Source organism: Ostrea edulis, chromosome 6, assembly GCF_947568905.1.
Source record: "Ostrea edulis chromosome 6, xbOstEdul1.1, whole genome shotgun sequence".
Lineage (NCBI taxonomy): Eukaryota > Metazoa > Mollusca > Bivalvia > Ostreida > Ostreidae > Ostrea > Ostrea edulis.
The window spans coordinates 32,659,624-32,684,415 of NC_079169.1; the positions used below are offsets into that span (position 1 = coordinate 32,659,624).

Consider the following 24,792-nt stretch of genomic DNA (forward strand, 5'->3'; position numbering starts at 1 on the left):
TGTTATACCCAAATACTCAATGAATACTTTGTTATATCTCGTGACTATGTTGGGCATAGTCTTAAGAATTCTTTAATTAATTGCATTTTTAAAAAAATCATTTAAGATATAAAATTCTTAGAAAAAAGCCATTTCCATTAAGAATTTAGTCATACTGGAAAATAAACCCAAAATGTCTTGCTACCAAATATTATAGTATGTATACTTAAATGTTGACTCTTCTGAAAAACAAGAATTTGTACCCAAATCTTTTTTTTTCACTGTAATTTTAAAATGAGTGATTTATAAACCTAAAGATGTGTACTGTCCATATAACAGTGCTTAAAAAAATCAATTCAGGGGAGACAATCTTCCTAAAGATGTGTACTGTCCCCTTAACAGTGCATAAAAAATCAATTCAGGGGAGACAATCTTCCTAAAGATGTGTACTGTCCCCTTAACAGTGCATAAAAAATCAATTCAGGGGAGACAATCTTCCTAAAGACATGTACTGTTCCCTTAACAGTGCATAAAAAATCAATTCAGGGGAGACAATCTTCACATATAAAGCTTCTACCACTTTGAAAAGATTACGATAGCTTTAAAGCTTCTAATGCATTAAGTTGCATTTAAAATACAGTTAAAAAGAATATATGCATAAAAAATTCAAATCTTTAATAAATATATTTAGAACACTATGAAAACATTTCAAAGTTGTATAAAATAAATGTAGAATAAACACAGTATACGTTTGCCACCTTGGTCTAGCTTATAAAGAATGGAAAGTTCACAAACTATTCAATCTAATTGTCTCCCTTTCTAGAACTCATCAATAATCTAAGTCTGTTTTCAACTTTGATCTACTAAATTGCAACCAGCTTGATGAATAAATTGTGCCCAATATCCTACACCATAAGACTGATAAATGAAATCTTAAAGCATATAAAAAAATTAGTAATGAGCGAGAGGACAATATATTGTGTAGATTTTGTTTTGTCATATATTTAAAAAAAAATTCCTAAAAAGAAGTAAGCAAAATATAATACATTTATAAGAATTACACAGAATATATCTAACTTTGACTTTATATAAGAATTACACAGAATAGATCTAACTTTGACTTTATATAAGAATTACACAGAATAGATCTAACTTTGACTTTATATAATACTGTGGAATATTTAAATAATTCGGGGGTGGGGGTGGGTGGGATTTGTTGAGATTTTAAAGTTCAATTGGGATGTGATTTCATGGGTATGGTTTCTGTACATTTTTGTGTATTTCATTGTGGATTAGAAATGTGGGATGGGGTACCCACGGAATCCATGACAATTGAGCTCCTGCAGCTCTTTTGATTCCACAGTATAACTTCTTGATTCTAACTTTTCAGTGTCCTTTTTTGTTTTGGAAAAAATTCTTGTAAAACTTGATAATTACGAAAACTAATTATCGGAACCCAAATCCAAATACTAATACAGAAATAAATCAATTAATTATACACATCATTCTAAATCTTCTTTAACATTTTGGAAATTAATTTCCAATATTACATAACTATAGCATCATAATTGGGTGTCAAAAATCCCTCCCAGATTATAGGGAATTTTGATTAATGATTTCTGGAGGTTTTCAAAGGATTTGTATAATTAACAAATTATGTGAACTTTATCTATAAAGTTGCATAAGAACAAGGGCTATAATATTTTAGTACCTGTCTTATCTCCACCAAACGAAGCTGTTTTAACTTGTCCACTATGAGGAGTGTTTAAATGTGAGTCACACGGTCAAACATCTAGCCATGTTGTAATCTCACTCAAAAGTTAATTTGACCCGACAGATCTCTCACTGACCAAACAAATGTTTTATGGGAAGAGGAGTTTAAATAAACTGGCATTTCTTGCCCAAGAGAGGAAATAAAACACCAATGAATAAACTTTTAATACAGGGGGTGTTTGATGATTTACTCTGGAATCAGTGATTTAAAAATTATCTCAGGAACAACGACCACTCTTAATCGCACTGCTTAAAAAAATCTATTGAAGTTCATAAATTTCTCAATTGTATAAAACTCTGTATACGATAAGAAGAAAAACTCCACGAAATTGAAATCAAACTCTGATATTTAAAGGTAAACTCGCTATAGTCATGTTCTTTGATATTATCATTAAATACATATACAAACATGTATATATCCCTATATATATGGAATATGACTAAACATGCAGGTGCTGCAAAAAATGGATGATAGCAAAAATTTCCCTCTGTCCATGTTAGCCATTAATTACTGCATACTTTGAATCTGTTGCTTAAAATAACGTTCATTTACATAGTCTTGCATTTTCATTAGAAACTAGAATATTTGAAGGATATTACAAAATTGCAAAAGATGAAGAAAAAATTTTGTTGAAGGTTGGAGCACTTCCTGTTCACGACTTAAGCCCTGTGTGTGGGATCTTACAGGCTGATCTTAATTTTTATTTCTCAGATGTTCAGCTAATAGCTCAGGCAGGGATCTCCCTGTGTAAATATATCCCTGGCCATTGCCCTGGCCAGTGGTCAGTATTGCTTCATCAAGGTCATTGACACAGGCAGGTCCCTAAGTAAAAAGCATCACCTTGCTCCAAAAATTAGAACATATACCTGAAAAAAAAAATTGAATTAAAAATAAGAAACTTTACAATTCATGTTATACATATAGACTCACAAAAAGTTTTCATTACTAGAACACACACCTGGATATAAATCTGATTTTAAAAACAAATCATATTATGCTCTCCTTCTTCATTGCAGATTTGAAAGTTTTCTTTGTAAAACAGAAAAGAAGTTAAAACAAATTCCAACATGAAAAATTGAGTAATTTTCGCTTATCTTTATTAATTTTTCTTTTTCTTTTTAGATTTCAATGAATTAAAAAATAATGCGACATTCCTGTAATATGACCAGTGAAACTCCTTAAATTCTAGAATCAAAATCAAATGGGCAAACATCTTTTCCAAGATTGTAGGTAACCTTTTGTATCAGAATTCAATGTAATAATTAGGTGTTAGACATTGTCTGAATTTTGGTACAAATTATACAACACAAGTCAATGATAGGCTATAAAGTTGACAAACAACTAGCATTGTGTCATAAAACGAATAGATAGAAGAGGCCAATCGAGTAAACAATTGTTAAATAACATTTGATATTCTGAAACACTTAACCAGATAAACTGTTATCTTTGGTTTTTGCCCCCTCCACTAAGATATTGAAACCTGAAAACCATACAGGTCCGCCCCCCCTCCAAAGATATTAATACCTAAAACATTGCACAAATCCCCCCCCCCCCCACCACCACCACAAAGATATTAGTACCTGATCTTGGCTTCCACCTATTCTTTAAGTCAAGGGACAAATTTGACACTTTATCCTGCATGGACAATGTAGAGTACAGCAGGACATGCAGACAGTGTTTTTCATAGCTAGTATACATGCATCTTAAAATCCTTTTGTAAAGGTATGATATAAAATTCAAAGTGAACTCAAACTAATAAATATGATGGATATTCTAAAAATAACACATAGTAAACATTTCTTTTTTTGAATAGAGAGAAAAGATTATACAACTATTCAACAAATTGAAAGCTAAATATGTGAAGGCATCAAACTTTGAAAAACCTTAATGAAGGTGAAAAATTGTTACAGAGATGGATTTTCAGGCATTTGGTCAGTCTGAATGAGAAATGAACAGGATGGTTTTTTCTCAAAGATCAGAGCTGTTATTCCCTTGTGGTCAGTTTTGAGATAAGATAAAACTAGAAGTTATAAAGTGCAGAGAGTGACCTGTTAGATTGTTTATGGAATGTGTTTTGCTCAATGAGAACTGATGGACGTTTTTAATAGGCTGTGTGTACTCCTGAGTCTCACGTAGAAACCTACATTTCTTGACTTATTATGAATGTTCCCGGTGATTTTAATTTTCCTCCTCACAGGTTTGAGTTCTTGCTAAAACTTTTAATTTAATATTTCAACAGGAAAAATGCTATGGTGAACTTTATCAACAAAGAAATTTTCTAACAAGCCTCAAAAACTGTTTTTCAATTCATTTGGAATTTCAATATGTTTATCATATCAATTATTTTCATCTTCATTAAAAATCATATCTTGATTTTTAAAAATGGAGTGAAAATTGCTTATTGTAGGTTGATTTTTGTTGGTGACAGATTACATACACATTGTAGAGGGTTGCTTATTGAGGCTTGGATTTGTCTTAAAACCTTGAATTGTTCACCTTACATAAGGCCTAGAAAGTGTGAGGTGAAACCTCTGAGTGCTAGAAAACAGGATCTGTCCATTTTTGACCACAGTATCCTTTATTGAACATATGATGTTTCCTGTTTATGATGATTTGTATGTTGTATGACCAGAGATTAGGCATATATTGTTCTAGTCTCCTAATATGACAAAACCTTACTAGATTTCCATTACAGGGATTTGCAACACATTACCTCCAATATAACCAACCTCAGGCAGATGCATCACCTATCACATTTAACTCTATACAAAACCAAAGAAGAGTTTGTGTATATACCCCTCAATTTATTTTTGCTTTGAGCAATTACGAGAACAAGATAAAAATACCTCCACAAAATGTTTTACTGATACACCAACCAGTGTCTGTGTCTCCCTCAGGGATTGACTAACAATGGACCATAACTACAGAGTGTGGTTTAGACTGACTACAAGTAAATAAGCAAGTTTAAAAACCTCTCTCTTAAAGAATTTCTTTTAAGACAATAAATAATTGTCTCTCTTCATAAGATCCTAACAAAAATAAGACAAGAATCTTAAGAAATGAACACAGATCAGGTATAAAAACTTTTCACAGTTGAGAAATCAATGTATGAAGTAATGACCCCTCCCCCACCCCTAAGAAAAGTATAGTACGTCATGTGTTTGTCTGGATTAGTTTTAAAGTGTGTTTCCTCATGACCACTTCCTCTGTTTTATAAAGTAAATCATTAACTGATGGGACTTTGTAAGATCAATTTATCAATAAAAAAATATGTCCCTATATGTCCTGACAGGAGGACACGTCTGACCCAGTCAAACTTTCCTATGTGGAATGAATTATATAGCAATTTATGTTTTCTACTAAGTCATGTTATAACCCACTTCAGTAAAACACAGTTATAGCGAACTTTCAAGGCCAGCGAAGAACAGTTTGTGATAACCAAACTTTGTTATACAGTAAAACACAGTTATAGCAAACCTTCAGGGCCAGTGAATAACAGTTCATTGTAAGCAAACTTCATTATATCCAATAAAGTTTTCATTATCTAAATTTCTCACATATATGAATACATATAACTTGGTAATAAGTATGAATTCATTATAAGGGTATTCATTATAAGCATGCTTTACTGTAAAATACTTTACAAATAAAAATTTTTCATTATAAATCACTGAATAAATACACTATTAATATGTTTTGGGATGAATTTCAAATGTTGTTAGGATGAATCTTAAACAAAAATGTCAAGCATTGATGTTACATCTTGCATACCAAACTGTGTCATTGAAAACTACAGCATGTTGGTCAGCCAATCAAATGTGTGTCAAATAAAAATATTTCAATACAACACATTTAAACACAGCATGAGATTTGTTTTGCCCTTGGGATGGAAATTCAAGAGTATTCTGAGTAATGCTCCTGTTTTGGAGGTGTCCATTTTATGCAACTTTATACATTGGTCATATACGAGGATTTCCAATTGATTGTACATGTATCTGCAGACTATGTAAAGTTCATATGTTATGAAAATTCAAAGCATCATGTACAAAATTATTGGTCAAGGTAAGATTTGCCACTCTTTATACAATACAGTACTATCAGGAGGAAAATAACTGCAATCTTATAATTACTGTACAGTGTGATATTTACCATACAGTGTAATAATTACTGTACAGTGTAATAATTACTGTACAGTGTGATATTTACCATACAGTGTGATATTTACTGTACAGTGTGATATTTACCATACAGTGTAATAATTACTGTACAGTGTGATATTTACCATACAGTGTAATAATTACTGTACAGTGTGATAATTACTGTACAGTGTGATATTTACCATACAGTGTGATATTTACTGTACAGTGTAATAATTACTGTAGTTTAATAATTACCATACAGTGTGATATTTACCATACAGTGTAATAATTACTGTACAGTGTAATAATTACTATGCAGCATGATATTTACCATACAGTGTGATATTTACCATACAGTGTGATATTTACCATACAGTGTGATAATTACTGTACAGTGTGATATTATTGTACAGTGTGATAATTATTGTACAGTCAGATAATTACTAACTAATGTACAGTGTGATAATTATTGTACAGTGTGATAATTATTGTACAGTCAGATAATTACTAACTAATGTACATCTGAAAATCATTGTACAGTCTGATAATTACTGTGCAATGTGACAATTATTGTATAGTCTGATAATTATTGTACAGTCCGATAATTACTAATTACTGTGCAATGTGACAATTATTGTATAGTCTGATAATTATTGTACAGTGTGATAATCATTGTACATCTGAAAATCAATTTACAGTCTGATAATTACTGTACAGGCTGATAATTACTAATTATTGTACAGTGTGATAATTATTGTACAGAGTGATAATTATTGTACAGTATACTAATTATTGTTTAACAGTATAGAAAAGAGTACAATAAGTATAACTGTATCTATTATAAATAAAAGTAAAAGTATAATTCAGCCATCCAGAGCTCATAGTTCTCTCAATACCAACATCAATAAATTTATAGTTTCGTCATTTCTTTCTTATCTAAAACACTATAAAAGTTGTTAAATTTTTAAAAAATTTGGATTAAACAAAAATATTTATTCATATCTGAAGATCTTATTTTAGTATCATCACATTTAAATAAATAATGAAATTCATCTCAAACTTTATTTCTATTACAATAAAACATTTTCTATTTTCCTTACTTATATCAAATCATATTTAACTTTTCAACTGGTAATATAAGTGTATATACAAAATGTTTTCCTAATTTTAACAGGCAATATTCTAACATGTAGTCTGTTAATTACTATATAGTGTAATAAATACTCTACCATCTAAAAAAATCACTGTATAGTTTGATAATTACTGTACCTCTTGACAATTACTTGATCATTTAATAATTATTGTAAATACCTATAATTACTCTTTAATCTGTTAATTACTGATCAGTATAATAATTATTGTAAATACCTATAATTACTCTTTAATCTGTTAATTACTGATCAGTATAATAATTATTGTAAATACCTATAATTACTCTTTAATCTGTTAATTACTGATCAGTATAATAATTATTGTAAATACCTATAATTACTCTTTAGTCTGTTAATTACCGATCAGTATAATAATTATGTTATAATCTGATGATTACTCTAATGAAATGAAATTACCTGATAAACATTTTTGAATATTAATTTCAAAGATCACTAAAGTTTTAATTGTCAGGCCAGTAGGGAATCCCAACAATGATAGACACCGTGCAGCTTATTGACCATACCATTGTATCTGCAATTAATGTTTTTACACCAACAACATCAACCTGGTACTCTTGCTATGGTTTGCTAGTCTCCACAGAATAAAATACAGTAAAACATGCTTATAACAAATATGCTTATAACGAATTCATGTAATGAGAGGAAAATAACCAAAAATTTATTAGATATAACAAAGTTTCTTAATAACAAACTGCTTTTTGCTAGCTTTGGGTTTCTCTATAACTGGTTTTTATTTTGTAGTAGTACATTGGTTCTATTCAAATGATTGGTTATTTTAAGTCCTGTCGAGAATTTGTCACTCATATCGAAATGTCACCAGCTGTAGATGAAGTACTACAAATTTAGACCTATGCTTAGTGCTCAGGGTCGTAGCAGCGAGGGTTAATTCTTAATCGAGCCAATGCTTGCCATGACATAGGACTTCCATTTTTAAGGTCATATCTGAAAGAACCGTGATTCTCACTTCTAAATGCCGAGTGTTTGGCGAAGGAGCAATCACTACCTATTTTAAAGTCTTAAATTTGACACAAGCATGGCTCTAATTCAGGACCTCCCGGTTATGAAGCGAATGCTCTACCACTGAGCTACCACGACTGATCTATTCAAAATGAAAGTGTAAGAAAAAGACAATAAAGAACATTAATTAATATGTTTGAATGGGTTTGAGTTATCTGCCACTTTGTATGAGATTTGAATAATTTTGTGCTGTTTTTATGAACTGGGGACCACTGACGCCGTATAATGTAGAGATACATGTCTTGAGTCCTTGCTTCTAGTGTAAGATTTACAGTCCCCATCCTAAAGGTTTCCTGTACAGTCGTATCTCAAGATATCTGATCATTGAAAAACCAAGATTCAAGGACAGATGAGAACACCCAGGGCTTTTTTCCTGGTAAAAATATTCTCACAAAATGAAACTGTCTTGTATGTACTAAATATCTGCTTTAATCATCTAAAGATGGCTATGTAGACTAGGCTGGCAAGTAAAGATTGTATGAATAAGTACATTGTAATACTCGAACTAAGAAGACAAGTCACACAGTGGCATAAGGGAGGTAACTCAAGGAGATCTCTCCTCATAAAACTGCCTCTTTCTGTCGGAGTCCAAAGTACTTATTACTGTAATGTTAAAACATTGTTGGTTTTGTTCTCAGTACTGATGGAACATGTACAGGAAGGTACAATGATCATAAAAATGTTTAGATTTTCATTTTAAAAATAATAGTTTCCTGTTTTGCAACAGCAAGATGTTTTTTCTCACAGATTAAACTCATCATCCTTAAAAGTAACAGGACATAGAACATCAACTTCACTACAATTACCTATATATGCCTGCTTTCACACACTATTGGGCGGACCCCAAAATATTCAGGAACAAGTTTTTCCCAACTTTTGAAAATAATACACAAGAAGATCAATGGTTGTGAATGATCAGGAATGGACTTTACTATCAGCCAGGCTTCCCTCCTGGCACCAATAATTACATTATTGTTTTCAAAGTACATGCGTGAGAAAAAAACATTTTCATAAAACTCCCAGACTTTGAACTTTACTCAGGCTGTTTTATTTTAGGATTTTTTTCATAGAAATATCTAAAAAAAAAAATTATTGATACACTTAAAACTAGCATATTGACAAGGTTTGTGTACTCTCTCTTCGGTAAGTTGTGGAAAATACATTTTAAACATTAGTTAAGAGTAGAATTGTTTAATTTTTGTTTTATTTTAAAAGTAACATAGCGTCATGAAATCTATTTGTTGTATATGCACCTGATTATTTATGAATTATAAAATGCATTTTTAAAATAAAATTAAAAAAAAACACAACAAAACAACAGCTCAATAACCTTGACAATTAGTGAAAACAGGAGTATTCATCTTTGATAAGTCTTCTAATTCATGCCATTTTTTCAGCAGTAGGGAGGGTGGATATAAATTTTATTGTGAAGAACCTGTACATAATTCATTGTGAAGTACCAACTTATCAAGCAATATCTGCTAATCAATGTTTTAGTTCTTGCAATACAAAGTAAAGCATTGTAAAGGATATTTATACAGATATTACAAATAAAAACATTCGTTAAAAAAAAGTTTAAAAAAAATAAAGGTTTAACTTGGAAAGCTCTCACTCCATGATATACCAGAGTATGTTTTTGTCCATGTGTCATCAAACTTGTGTAATCTATCACTAATTTGAAAATTATCTGCCATACTGACAGGTATGGTGCATAGCAAATATGACCATTGGGAGAAAGAGAGAGAGCAAAGAGTGAAAGAGAGAAAAAGAATTGTAGAGAGAAAGACAGATTCAGAGAAAGAATTGTGAAAAGATCCACCTATTAGTTCATTTATGGTCTTGATGTGGCAATCACCAAAATTTTGCGGATGAGAAAAGAAAACTATATACATGTATGCCCTCATGTAAATACAAAGGTGCAATTGTTTTTCCAAATACTGTTTATATATGCAATTTAAATACCAGAGATTTAATATGATTTATACAAACTGTACATGTTCCTAATATTTTCAACTCTGGATAATCTTTAAAACAATGTTATGTACCATTCACAGGCAATCCTAATAAACCATTTAATGCAAAAATACACAAACTGTAACAAATATTTCTTTCATATAACTAGGATGTTTGTCTGAAGTGTTTTAGCTGTGGAGACAGGAAGCGGGGAATTTTTGAACTGCTCATCCCCAATTTATTAAGTACCAATGTAAAAAAAAAATCCTTCTTCATGTACAGGCATGCTGAAGAGAAAATGTGTGTGTTGTTATTTAGTTGGTCTTTTCCTGAGGAAGCACCTTGGAGTGGAAATTTTTGGGGGATGAAAACCTCATATCTGAGCTGTCCACTTGTATTATAGTACACAGTGTGATGTTAGACTCGTGATTTCAGTATTCAAAACTCATCTTTCTTTTTAAAAACTGCACTTGATACTCTCAAATTTGGAATCAGAAAGCATGGTCGAGTATGAATAACTTTAAAGAGAATTATTTCCCTTTAATGGAAAAAAGGGAGTAATCATCAAAAGTACTTTGACTTTTAAACTGTCAGTTGTAAATCTGGAGATGTTAAATCACTAAATCCGAGGATATCGAGTGATTGTAAGCAGGCTTTTTACGTGTATTGTATCCATAAGGTCAATAGGAAAATATCTTTTTTTTTCCTTATGTGTTGATGATGTACATTCAAACCATATTCAATATGAACATCAATGCAATTTAATTCAGACCTCAGATTCAATTATAAAAGAAATTGGGTAGAAGTTTACATTATAGTCCAACCCTTGCAAAACCCCAAAAAGTTGCCACTGACAAAGGATTTTATTCAATTTGTCCAATCTAAATGTTTTTATAACAAAAGTGTGTTATATTGGATTTTTTGTTAAGTTGGTTTCCATTTGTAATACTTTGATTAAAAAACCTGATTGAATACAAATACATCATTAATTTTTGAATATCCCTAGTGAAATCTTTTCTACAAATATTGAAAAAAGATTTATCAATTGAAAAAACAGCTTCAGTTATATTATTGACAAGGAGAAAAACAGAATGAGAGGTTTTTTTTATATATAAATTTTATGTGGGGTTGGGTGAACCCAAATAAAATGTTTTGCAAGAGAGAGGTAAGATGTCATAAAAAAAGGTGAGGCCTTCGGAAGATAAGTTTCACGTTGTGACAAGCACTTAGGACACCTGACTTTTTACTCTGACCTCTGATACTAACTGGAGTTTACCGGTGTTTAACAGTGATAATGACAATCAAAAAAAGAGAGAGTACAAAAAAGAATTTTAAAAAATTCTTTACTGAAACAATGCCACATTCTTAAGAAGGAGATGGCGGGGACTGACTAACAGTGAACCTATGAAATGAATTGTTCAATTCCTGTTTGGAGAGTGTTAAAAAAATACTTGTTTGAAAAATAACCAGTTGTGGGAAAAGTAAAGGTAAGCATGGGATAATGAATTTTCTCCCTCCCTCTCTTATGAAATGTTATTCTTTGGAAATATATTTCCACTCCTTGTGTTTTTCTGTCTTTCTTGTAATCTTATCGGAGAAAATGGCAGTTGAATTAACACTTGTGTGTTTTGCTGTCTAAACTGTTGAAGGGAGTAGCTGTGAGCTGCTCTCCTGGACAGCTCTGTCCTGTGTTTGATGCATCAAATCTGCTTCAGCAGAGAGTTTGTTACAGGTAGCAATACTAATGACTTCCTGTTGATGGCATCAAATACCAACCATACCCTGTGCTTTATAAATAGACTTTTGAATAACTTTGCTTACATACACATGTACCAAGAGTTAATATTCCAACAGGGTTCAGTTAACATACAAATGTCAGAGATAAAATTGAAAATAATTTGTTAGCGTTCACCAACCCTAAGAGAGTTTGGTTATACCAATAAAGGATTTATGTGTATATTAATCATCAGTATCTGTTTAATAACACCCACAAGAAAAATTATGCTAATTTATCTTAAAATACTATTTAATGCCTTAATTTGGAAATTTTTCTGTACATGTATATTTTATAAAAATCACATATTTTGTACATCCCCATTAATCCTCTTATGCATAGCATGTGAAAGATCTTAATATATTTAAAAAAGATATAATGATTTTTTTCTCTGTCTCTCAAGTCCAAAATGCCCTGTCCTTCTGTATACATTGAACACTTGACAGAGATAGCTACAGCCAGATAAAAACAAACGTACAGGGGGCTTCTTGTGAAAAACGCCATATTTTGTTTCAGGAGTGTCCTTTCTGCACGAAAAAAAAAAAAAACACATGATAATATCTGATAAAAATGGTCAAAAGGGTAAAAATGGTAGCCATTGAGGTTCAAAGTTAAACACCATATGACATTATTCATACATTATCTATAGCTTTGTTTTAAGTATGAGAGACAATACAAGTTGTCTTCAAAATGAATTCAATGGCCGAGGTTGTTGTATTAATGTCCCAGGGTTAGTAATGGATTTTATCAGGTAGGGGAAATAACTCTTTCACTGTGGAACTTATAGCAACATCCAATTCTTTTGAACATTTTTTTTAAATCACTTTAAATTGAATTCTTTTGGATTAAATTAGGCATGCAGTTCTCCTGTTATCATATACTTGTAACATTTTCTGCAGAAAGAAATTTAAGAATATTTAGCACCTTTAATGTGTGCATTACCATCAATAATTTCAAGAAATGACTCTTTCCCCCCCCCCCTCAGAATTGCATGAAGTATAAACTGAAAATTTTGACAGAAGATTGGGTATGTTGATGTGTTAAGTTTTTTTATTCAACCTTTTGGTTGAGATTTCAGGTGATGGAGGTATCATCAACACCTCAGAACAATCACTATATTCCACACTATTGCCTGATGTCTAGTAAATCTGTAGTGTTCCTGTAGTGTACTTTATAGTGTACACCAGGCCTGGAGGTTATAAAACTTTTTTGAGCATGTTTTCATATTCAAACTCATAATCCGTGCTCTAAATCGTACTCATACTGAAAGTAATAAAACTTATAAAAAATCATTCTCACACTCAAATGGAGGACATGCTCAAGAATTTTCGAGTATGTTTCGAAGATGGCTCAGGTTTGTAGACAAAACAAACATGACTGAGTTTGAGTATGAGTACAGTAAAAGTTTTATAACCTCCAGGCCAGGTCCTCTGTAGTTAGGACACTTACTTAGGACACTTCAACTCTTGGACAAGTTTTAACGGGAACACTATATTTTGCATTCCAAATCCGGAAATTCTCGTTCCCCAGATCCAAATGGTCAGTTTTTACTACAAAACATTAAAATGCATTGAAAATTATATAATTAACCTGAACAGTAATTGTTTTGGAAGGCTGCATGGTCTCAGATAATTTTAGCAAGATGTAAATTGTAAAGAAAATATAAACCTTGTTGCCTGATGAAAATGATTCCTTTAATGTCCTGTGAAGACTTCCCTAATTAGGTGTTGCCTGATGAAAATGGTTCTTTTTGTCCTGTGAAGACATTCCTAATTAGGTGCATAATGATAGTGTGTTTATTTCATATTACACATCAACAAAGTAAACATATATGAAAATCTGGATGCTTCATTTATCCAGATGATTTTGCTGGGAACCAAAGTATATGGATAAAATTAAATACGGAAGCTCCACCATAGCTCTGGATGTAGTCATTTGTTTCTGTTTTTAATACACTGTCAGATGTACTATACCTGACTACCCTTTCTTGCACCAGACTACCCTTTCTTCTTATACTCATTTATGTTTTACAAATGTCACTAATTTTCCTGACAGACACATTCATTCATAATTCCAGCCAGCCAGCCAGCCAATAAAAATCAAGCATTCATTTCTACAGAAATGTGCGTAGGTAGGTGTAATATGAACGATATAAAAAGCTGTCTCATTGTCTCTTTGCAGGAAAGACATAGTATCTCCACAAACTGCGGATACTGGTGAAAGACTCCCTAGCAGTAGCCCAGGGACAATTAGTTCTGATTCTCTCCTCCCAAAGTCACGAGACTCTTCTTCAAAATTGGAACCTCACACTCCTGAAAAATCTGACAGATCCACCCCAACTTTGCACGGTCGGGAGAACCATCCCATTGGAAATCCCAGTCCTTCGGATCTCAAACAGCCTTTTTACCCAACCTACCCTTCGAACGTTCAAGATTTTAAATCAACCTTTGGCGGGAGCTACTCAAGTCCTGGTATCGGATATCCAAAGACACCTACGAGCCTTGACGGAGACGACAACCGAGGCAACCCCTCCCTACAGAGAAGTTTCAGCCTATCAGATAGTTTCCATGACGATGACTCCAACTCCTCAGAGTCCTCGTTCCTAAATCCAAACACTGGTCAGCCTAACTACACTCGGGATCCCAACACTGGACAAATCACCTACCAACCGAATAAGGAGGGCATCTTCTTCTGTCACCTGTGCAGCTTTTCAGGTTGGTATATATAATTTCTTGCTTCAGAAGATTTCTCATTCACTTGCAGACTAACTTGTTATGTATGAAATATGGATTGTATTTCAATCATTACACATGTCATATCATGATGTCACTCATCTGAATTTTGTGACATCATCAGCTGGTGTACTGTTAAGTTGCCCACGTTAACTCTGTTTGTACTTCATGGCAACCTAGAATTTAAAGTAACTCTTAAAATAACTACTTGAAACACCACCCACCCGGGCATATCCCACCCCATCATATTAGGGCATTTTAGAATTTTGCATTAAAAACAGGACTTTCACACCAAAAAGATAAAAATTATTTCATTTAAGAGTAACATTTTATTCTGTCAGAAGTTTGTAGATGATAATCTATCAAAGTTTTTCTTGCTTCCAGTTTATAAACTTAGGTAAACTAGTCCATGTTTCTAACACATTAATTGAGCCAATGTCCAGCTCCTTATTCCATTAAACCACTAAAAAAAAATATATCCATTTACGAGAATTTCAAGCTGTGTTTATAAAGCGGTTTTTAAACACCCAAGATAAAACAAATTTCATTTTTATTGAGCCTAAACTTTTTCTGATGATACCATAATTTATCACTTTAATGTTTGAGCAAGGTTAAAAATGGTTAACAAATACCACATATCTTTGTTGACCCCTAGTCTCTTGTTGACATAAAAAAGGGGTGTATGTATACTAAAGTGGCCTTTTATGGCCCTGTTGTTTTGTGGCTGGGGTCTTTATCAAGTATTTTGTTACTATAAAAACTTGCCTGTACAAAACTCCATCCATGTTGACTTAAGACAGTGTTTATCTAAAATCAAATATTTCAGATAAAGTTGTTCCAGGGCTGACCCACATTTTATCAAGTTTGTAATTATCAATGATCTATTTTCCATAAACATATGCATGTTCAAATAAAGCATGTATAATATACACCAGGGCACGTGTATCTGGTGTATCAAAAGGTTTAATATAAATAATGGGGGATGTGAATTTATATGCTAAATGTTTACAGATTATGCAAAAGAAATTATGTGCAAGCATAGAGATCCATTTTAATAAAGATTTTCGATTCTAATAAATATAATCTTTAATCATGAATTTGAAAAGGGGGAACCTATTTACTGTCACTCTTTATAATGAGAAGTAAAATTTTCACCAATGTCTCCCAAGTCTTTCAGTTTTATGATCAAATGAACAGGTACCTTTCATGGTTTACAATGGGGGGAAATATTCACTGACCAACAATATTTTTCTTACGCAAAAGACAAGGTTAACCGACTTTATCTGTCTGTATGGCTTACTACTGTACTTGCAAGATTAGGCAGATCAAAGGTTCATTATCACTCTCTAAAAAGATTAATACGGTATGATGCAATTTACTGTGTATTCACATTCATGCAGACTAGATGATAGCTTGATAAAGAAATAAAAAACTTTTTATTATCCATCTGTTTTTCAATATTTCTTTAAAATTGGCATGCTTGCAGAGCTGGAAAAAAACAAACCCCAGTGGTGTTTATAAGGCTCATATTATTATTTCCCCTTCTCAGAAGGGGACATATGTTTTAGTGTGAATTCTTCTTCTCATACAATTTTATATTGTCCAGGCCATGACTTTTTAGCTCACCTGAGCTGAAAGCTCAAGTGAGTTTTTCTGATCGCTTTTTGTCCGTCGTCTGTCTGTGTGTCCGTCTGTCTGTCTGTTAAACTTTTCACATTTTCGACTTCTTCTCCAGAACCACTGGGCCAATTTCAACCAAACATGGCCAAAAGCATCCTTGGGTGAAGGGCTTTCAAGTTTGTTCAAATGAAGGGCCATGTCCCTTTCAAAGGGGAGATAATCACAAAAATGCAAAAATAGGGTGGGGTCATTTAAAAATCTTCTCAAGAACCACTGGGCCAGAAAAGCTGAAATTTACCTGAAAGCTTCCTGACGTATTGCAGATTCAAGTTTGTTCAAATCATGGGCTCCGGGGGTTGGATGGGGCCACAATAGGGGATCAAAGTTTTACATACAAATATATAGTTAAAATCTTTTTCTCAATAACCACTGAGTCAGAAAAGCTGATATTTACAAGAAAACTTTCTGACATAGTGCAGATTCAAGTTTGTTCAAATCATGGCCCCCGGGGGGTAGGATGGGGCCACAAGTGGGGGGGGGGGGGGGTTCAAAGTTTTACATACAAATATAGGAAAAAGCTTTAAAAATCTTCTTCTCAAGAACCATTGGGCCAAAGAAGTTGACATTTACATGAAAGCTTTCTGACATAGTGTAGATTCAAGTTTGCAAAGGGTAGTTTGGGCCATAATAGGGACTAAGGTTTTACATGCAAATATATATGGAAAGTCTTCAGATATGGGCCAAGGTGACTCAGGTGAGCGATGTGGCCCATGGGCCTCTTGTTTGTCTTTTGACATAGGCCTTTAATATTAGGTATGTGGGTATACCATGATAAAAGTGTGTCGCATACCATTTTTGATGGCCTTTGACCTTTTATGTGTTTGGGGCATTTTTCCCCAGACCCAAGTTTTTTGTCTTTTGACATAGGCCTTTGATATTTGTTGGTATGTTTAATTCATTATCATATGTTCACAACACAGTTCTTTGGTTGAAGCACAAAGGTGACTGTTATGTACCGTAATTCTAAATTTTCCACTTTAAAGATGATCTCTAAAATGTTTTTAAAAACGATGGAAAATGGAAGGGGAGACATCAGTTTTAGTGTGCTATAACAATTCTTCCTAGTTTTTATTCTTAGATTTACAAAGATAATAAGGCTACACTAGGAAGTAGAAGTGCCGAGAATAGAAAAATTTGTATCTATGGTTACTCACTGCATTTTGATGTCTTCAGTAGTAGATACTTTTAATACTAATGACCTGGTGACAGTGCAGAAATATTGTATACCCCCCCCCCCCCCCCCCCCCCCCCCTTGGCTTTAGCACAAATAACCAAGATAAAGTACATTTGTAATACGCCCAAAAATTTCTACTTTCCAGGGACCACTCGTAGTGAATTTGAAGATCATATGACATGCCACTTTGAACACATATGCCCCCACTGTGATTACAAGTCTCGCACAGAAGGTCGTCTGAAACGTCACATCAAAGACTTTCACACGGAGGAGCCTTTGGACGGATTTGGATCCAAACGTAACATGGGAAGACCAAAAGTTTTCCGCTGCAAGCAATGTGATTTTGTTGCCACTGAGAAGGTAAATTTTAGTCTTTTCTTTCATAAAAAAGTGAAGAAAATAGCTGTTACAGTGATCAATCTCATAACTCCCCTAAAGAATACAAAATTAGGAGTAGGGCAGAAACAGTCCCCTGGTGTGTCCAGGGGTGAGACCAGGTGCCCAAAGTAGTATCCCATATTGACCGGTCACATCCACCGTAAGCCCTATATCTCGATCAGGTAAACAGAGTAATCCATAGTCAAAATCTGTATGTAAAGAATGGCCTAACAATTAGTATGAAACACGTCAGACAGCATTCGACCTAATAGTGGGTTGTACTTGTAAATTAGATCGTCATAATTTTAATGCTAATTTAGATTGTAATTAACGACAAAGAATACCCAAAAACATTGTAATAAAATTTTGTAAATTAATGACCAATTGACATTGTTGTTTGATCAAATAATAGAAAATCCCATATGAACACAGCAAAATCCTACTTTATTTGATGAGTCCAAAATTTTGGGTATCCTAGTATGATCTTAAGAAACTGCTAATTAAGGCAACTGAAGGAATTTTATTGTCTGTTTGTAGAATGACTTTTGGCAGCATGCTAGGTCTCATATCAAGGAAGAGAAACTTCTGCAGTGTCCTCGATGTGAATTTGTTACCGAGTACAAACATCATCTAGAGTATCATCTCCGAAATCATTTTGGATCCAAGCCATTTAAGTGCAACAAGTGCAATTACTCCTGTGTTAATAAATCCATGCTGAATTCCCACATGAAATCTCACACAAATGTTTATCAGTATCGTTGTGCAGATTGCACTTATGCCACCAAGTACTGTCACAGCCTGAAACTGCATCTAAGAAAATACAACCATAAACCTGCAACAGTACTCAACACGGATGGGAGTCTCCCTCAGGGGATTGATGCAGAATCTTCCGGATTGTCGCTACTGCAAAAGAGAGGCCCACCACGGGGACCAAGGGGTCCAAGGAAAGACAAGTTTGACCCATTTGTTGGTCAGTTTATGCTGCCCCATTCAATGCCAGGAATAGCCCCTACAATGAGTCCAGGGATGATGTCACCTTTCTGGCCGCTCCTGAACCATGTACCCAATGGTCTACCTCCCCCTCATCACCCAATGATTCCAACATCTCTTAGTGCTAAACTGCCTCCACATCTTGGTCATAGTAAAATGATGCCATCATCGCCATTTGGCTTTAGGCCTCTCATGCCGCCAGGAAGCATGGGTACACCTTTTAAATGCAGCCTCTGTTCATTTGCAACAGATATTCAACAAGATTTGCTTCGTCACGTCATGAAAGTCCATGCCTCTGAAAACTCGGACCTATTCTCCATTTTTGGCATTTCCTCCGAAGCCTTGCTGGAGGAACAAAACAGAAAAATGAACTTCTTTTCACAGCAGACTCAACTTAGAGAATTAACCACTCCTGAACAATCCATTCCAACCTCTGCAGCTCTTCAAATCAAAACAGAACACTCTACTTCAGAAAGTTCCAAGAGAAGTCCCAGCTCCTGGTCTCATTCACCACCCAGCAGCAAATCTAATCCCGATAGCAGACCCACTAGTCACTTCAGTATGCCAGAAATGAACTACAGTTCATATCTGAATGGCAATGCTAGTCCCAAAGAGGCAGACGCACCAGAAGGTGAGGATATCATAAAACAAATGATGAATAAGTTTGGATCTGGCGTCCCAATTGAGAAGTCTCAACCGGCTCCAAAACTACAGCTAGAAGGATCACTTCGCGAAAGTCCACTTGATCTCACAAAGCCAAGGTCACCTTCAGATGGAATGGATGACCTTGGAAAAGATGGTGGGAACCTGTCCAGTGGTGAAAACTCTACGACTGCTGAAAATGTGGTCAATAGAAAAAGATCTCGCAAAGGAAAGGCTTTCAAACTGGAGACCCTCTGTCTAAAATTGCAAGAAAAGCAGTCTGACAATGTAGAGGAAGAAGATGGAAATACATCAGGCATGGAAGATGAACTGCAGATTGATGAGATGGATGCATATGAAAATATGGAGACCAATGAAGAAGAGGTGGAGAAAGAAGTTAAGGATGAGGAATCCTATGAGGGAGAGACAGAGGCAATGACAGACCTCCAGAGGTTTGAACAACTCCAAAAGCTTGCTGCAGCCGCAGCCGCAAGTCCACAACAGCAGTACGAGAGAAGTTCTTCTCCTCCACCTGATGATCCATCATCCACGAATGATTCAAAGGAAAAAATTGATCCAAGTGAAGAACAAATTGACCCAAAGGAGTTCATTGAGGAGATGAGTAATTTGTCTGAAAATGTTCCACAGGCTGTCAGGAGGGGGACAGAACTGGCCTGGAAGATCATCCAGGACACCACAGGGACACCACTTCCTCCACCCATCCCCACGGCAACTTCCAACGGCCACCACAAAAGCGAAGACAATAAACACTTTCCTGTCTCACAAGACATGCACCTTTTGTCAACTAGCACACCCAAGGACAAAAACGGACACAAAAGTTCCAAGTATGAATGTCCTTACTGCGAGATTGCTTTCAGAGACTGTGTCATGTACACAATGCATATGGGTTACCATGGTTTCAAGGATCCATTTAAATGTAATATGTGTGGTTATCATGGACACGATAAGGTGGAATTCTTTCTCCACATCGCAAGGGAAGCACATAATTAATAGAACATCTGTCTGCCTCTCCAAGCCATAAAGTGTTACAGACTGATTTGCATGTAGTATTAAAAAATATTTGTACACCTTACAGAACAGAATTAGCCCAAGTCATGTTGTCTGTAGTGCTAAGTCTGAGTTTGTTTACATGTTTTTGAACAGATGTAACAATTCTATTACCTTGTTTTCTTTGGTGTTGGGACCATAAAGCAGTTTGTTGTAGAATTATTCTCGGAAGGTGCTGAACTGTAGTGCTTTTGCATCAGCTTGTCAAATAATGCTAATTTTGGAAGAGAAAATTTGATCCCGGTTTTTTACATGAAACACTAGTCACTTTCAGTACCCACCCCTAACTTAGAAAACTGAGATCAGTAGAACAGACACAGATAATATTAAAGAATTGTACGATTACAGTAAAACATGCTTACAGCAAACTCCATTATAACAAATTCACATGTACAGTGAAGTGATTTTCATTCCCTGTAGTTTTATGAACTGAATGGATCTAACGAATTATGTTTTTAATAAATCAAATTTGTTTGTCCCCAGCACTTTGCTGTGAGCGTGTTTTACTGTGCGGTTAGAATGGAGTGTACCGCTTTAGATCAGTATTTTTGATGTATTTTGTTAATGTATTGATGTTCTGTTACACATTCCTTCATGTTGTGGGGACTCTGTGGGTCATAAGCTTTACAACACCTTTGGTTTTTGAAGTTTTACAATAGTCCTGTTGAAAATGTTATGTTTGCAAGTTTATCTTTTTATTTTTCCTCACAAGAAGGTGCTCTGCACAAAATGTGCTTAATACAAATCCCACAATTGTGCTCTTTCTTGTTAACGGTTTATAAATATGTTTGATTGTATACACTGCTTATATCGCCTGGCCCTACAGAAGTTTATTTATGTGTGTCATGTGTTATCATTTTTTGATACCTTTGATATTCCTGCATGCTTCTTGAAGACAGTTTATCTTTACAATGATATCGCCTCCCATACCCAACTAGTTAATATCACTGGATATCGCCACTTAACTGTGCAATAATTCATGTATTATCCTTTTATAATTTAAACTTCATTCAGTTGTATCTCAGGGATAAACATTGTGTAGATGCGTACTTTGATTTAGATGTTCTTGCCATGCGGTACTCTCAGAATGTCCCAATCCCCTCATCCCCCCTCCCCCTCTCCAGCGTAATCCACATGTGTACAAGTGTTATTTGCAAAGATGGTCGATGTCTTCAACTTATTATACGCAACTTATTGAGTCATCATCGCTATTATTACATTGTAGATTTCATATTGAATGCGCATCATTTGTTTTATTTATATGATGTACAATTATAGATTTTTAATGTACATACAATTTCCTATGTAACCCAGCAATAATTGATGTCGAGCACAGTTCAGAAATCCATTTTCGTATTATTTATGTAGTCACTAGTGAGAGTACTGTGTATTTTCTTCGTTGATTTTGTTAGCAACTTTTAGAATTACTGTGTATTGAACAGCAATAATTATGTACATATGTAATAGTCAATATTGAATAACTATGTACATAAGTAAGTCATATTAAATAACTATGTACATATGTAATAGTCACAATTAACTGTGTGTGGGCATTGTTAGATAAATCTCACATTTTATTATACTATATTAGCCATTGTCTACCTCAATAGTATTTCATCAGTAGTATTTTCAGTTTTAAAAAAAATATCATCTTTTACTGCACAATTTGTTATAATAGAGTTATCTCCCTTGGAATTCATTTTTGCTTGATAGTACAATACCTACCTCTTAAAGCAGATCATTGCCAGAGACAAATCAACATGCATCTTATTAAAATATTGAGATTTTAAATTGAGGAACTTTTTAACGTTCATATTTTGGAGTATGATTTTCAAACACTCGGCTGTTATCAGTGCAAAGACAACAGCTGCCTTCTAACTTTTGCATTTTGAAATATATGTATACCTGAGTCATCAGGTAATTAATCGTTTTAATAAATAAGTATTTAACAGTTAATCTTATTTATACTGTACAAAAGGTATTTGTGCATGGTTATACACATATATGCACATATTTGTCATTTACTACTTTTATTTATTTCATTCGTGTTACACATCATCATTTTTATTTATTTTTATCACGTAACCATCAATTTCATAAGTTTTTATAAAACAACTATTCACATTTATTCTTAATGACAAAAACATGCATGGAATCAGATCTCAGATCAAGGGCATGTAACCCAAGTCATCATAGACCATTCTATCTGCCTGTAATAATTCATTTCAAATCACATTTTTGGTCCTTCAATGTTAAACCTTGATCATCATCAACTCATGAAATTGCTCAGAATTTATGAAATCCACATTCCAACAATTCTTGCCATTGGAACTCTTTTTGTCGGCAGGGATATCGCATTGTACCACAATTTAATTTGCTCAGTATGCGAGCTTTTTAAAACTGAGAGATAATTTCAATTATTCCATTATTTATTTTAAAATGTCTTTTAAAATAATGTACCTTTAAATTGAAGAATTCAATATTTGATCATTCATTTTTCAATTGCAGGTAATAGTGTAAATTGCAAAAAATGAGAGCGTAACTGCCAGTTCTACAGAATGTTATGATCATTTGAACTCTTGTTGATTAATGTGTATAGACCTATTTGTATCATTTAATTGTCAGTGATTATATGTATTAAATGGTGTAATAAAAATAATTAAATCAGCATAATCTCTCTGTTTTACATCAACAGTGAATTTAATATCAAAGCAAATGATATTCCTGTATACAAATTTTTTTTTGGCCCCTTTCACCTTCAATTGTTGTTTGCAGTGGGCAAATTTAAAGACTGGGCGAAACTGTTTTCTCTCTGATCTCTCTATTAACACATGTACAACTGTGTCAGGGCGAATTTAAAATGGAGTGAAACCGTCTGCAAATGTAGAAAGGCGAAAATAATCCTGTCTACAGTGTACCTTCATAACATGATTTTTACAAAATTGAATCTGCACTGTGTCAGGAAGCTTTCATGTAAATGTCAACTTTTCTGGCCAGTGATTTTTCATCAGAAGATTTTTAATGATTTTCCCTATATATTTGTATGTAAAATTTTGATCCCCTACTTTGGCCCCATTTTATCCCCTGGGACCATGATTTTTTACAAACTTAAATCTGCACTATGTCAGGAAACTTTTATGCAAATGTAAACTTCTTTAGCCCAATGGTTCTTAAGGAGAAATTTTTTAAAGTTTTTTTCCTATATATTAGTTATGTAAAACTTTGATAACCTACTGTGGCCCCATCCTAACCCCAGGGGTCATGAGTTTAACAAACTTGAATCTGTACTATGTCAGGAAGCTTTCATGTAAATCTCAGCTTTTCTGGCTACGTGGTTGTTGAGAAGATTTTTTAAGATTTTCCCTAATATTTGTATGTAAAACTTTGATCCCCTATTGTCAACTCATCTTGCCCCTGGGGGCCTTGATTTTCACAAACTTGAATCTGCACTATGTCATGAAGCTTTCATGTAAATCTCAGCTCTTCTGGCCAAGTGGTTCTTGAGAAGAACATTTTAAAAGATTTTTCCTATATATTTGTATGTAAAACTTTGATCCCCTATTGTGGCCCCATCCAATACCCGGTGGGCATGATTTTAACAAGCTTGAATCTGCACTATGTCAGGAAGCTTTCATGTAAATTTCAGCTCTTCTGGCCTAGTGGTTCTTGAAAAGAAGATTTTTAAATGACCCCACCCTATTTTTGCATTTTTGTCATTATCTCCCCTTTGAAGGGGGCATGGCCCTCCATTTGAACATACTTGAAAGCCCTTCACCAAAGGATGCTTTTGGCCAAGTTTGGTTATAATTGGCCCAGTAGTTCTGGAGAAGAAGTTGAAAATGTAAAAAGTTTACAGACGGACAGACAGACAACAGGTTATCAGAAAAGCTCACTTGATCTTTCAGCTCAGGTGAGCTAAAAATGAGAATCTTCAAATATGACATCATAGATATTTACATGCAGTTCTAACTGATGTACTGAATGGGAGGTCATTTTTACCAAACCAAATGAGGACAGTTTCTTGACAGCAAAATGTTTATATATTTCAAGATCTCTGCACTAAGCTAAGATTTATTAAATGATATCTATTTTACAAAAATGGACAATTGTCACACAAACATTGTACAATAAAATTTCATACCTGTGGAAACTGTTTCAATTGTCAGAGCAACGCAAATGATCAGATACCTCTCCAATATATTCATGCAGTAATGCAGTAGAAATCAAAGAAAGGATTAACTTCCAATAAACTAATCTTTGGTCACAAAATGGCTCTGACAGTGTTTTTTCAGCAATTTCTCTAATACCAGAGCGTATTAA

General features: G+C 33.9%; 1 protein-coding gene and 1 long non-coding RNA gene across 2 annotated transcripts; one reads left to right on the forward strand and one right to left on the reverse strand.

Moving 5' to 3' along the window:
- Positions 1–583: 583 nt before the first annotated feature.
- On the reverse strand, positions 584–14,062 carry LOC125646776 (uncharacterized). The gene is made up of 3 exons (XR_007359817.2): positions 13,477–14,062; positions 13,258–13,358; positions 584–2,619 (listed from the first exon to the last, which is right to left on the reverse strand). It is a non-coding gene; the product is annotated as an uncharacterized LOC125646776 (long non-coding RNA).
- On the forward strand, positions 12,468–23,140 carry LOC125646764 (protein hunchback-like). The gene is made up of 4 exons (XM_048873285.2): positions 12,468–12,559; positions 13,990–14,522; positions 17,540–17,754; positions 18,310–23,140. The coding sequence occupies exons 1-4, from the start codon at positions 12,471–12,473 to the stop codon at positions 20,413–20,415; spliced, it is 2,943 nt and encodes a 980-aa protein (XP_048729242.1). The 5' UTR covers positions 12,468–12,470; the 3' UTR covers positions 20,416–23,140.
- The last annotated feature ends 1,652 nt before the right edge of the window (positions 23,141–24,792 follow it).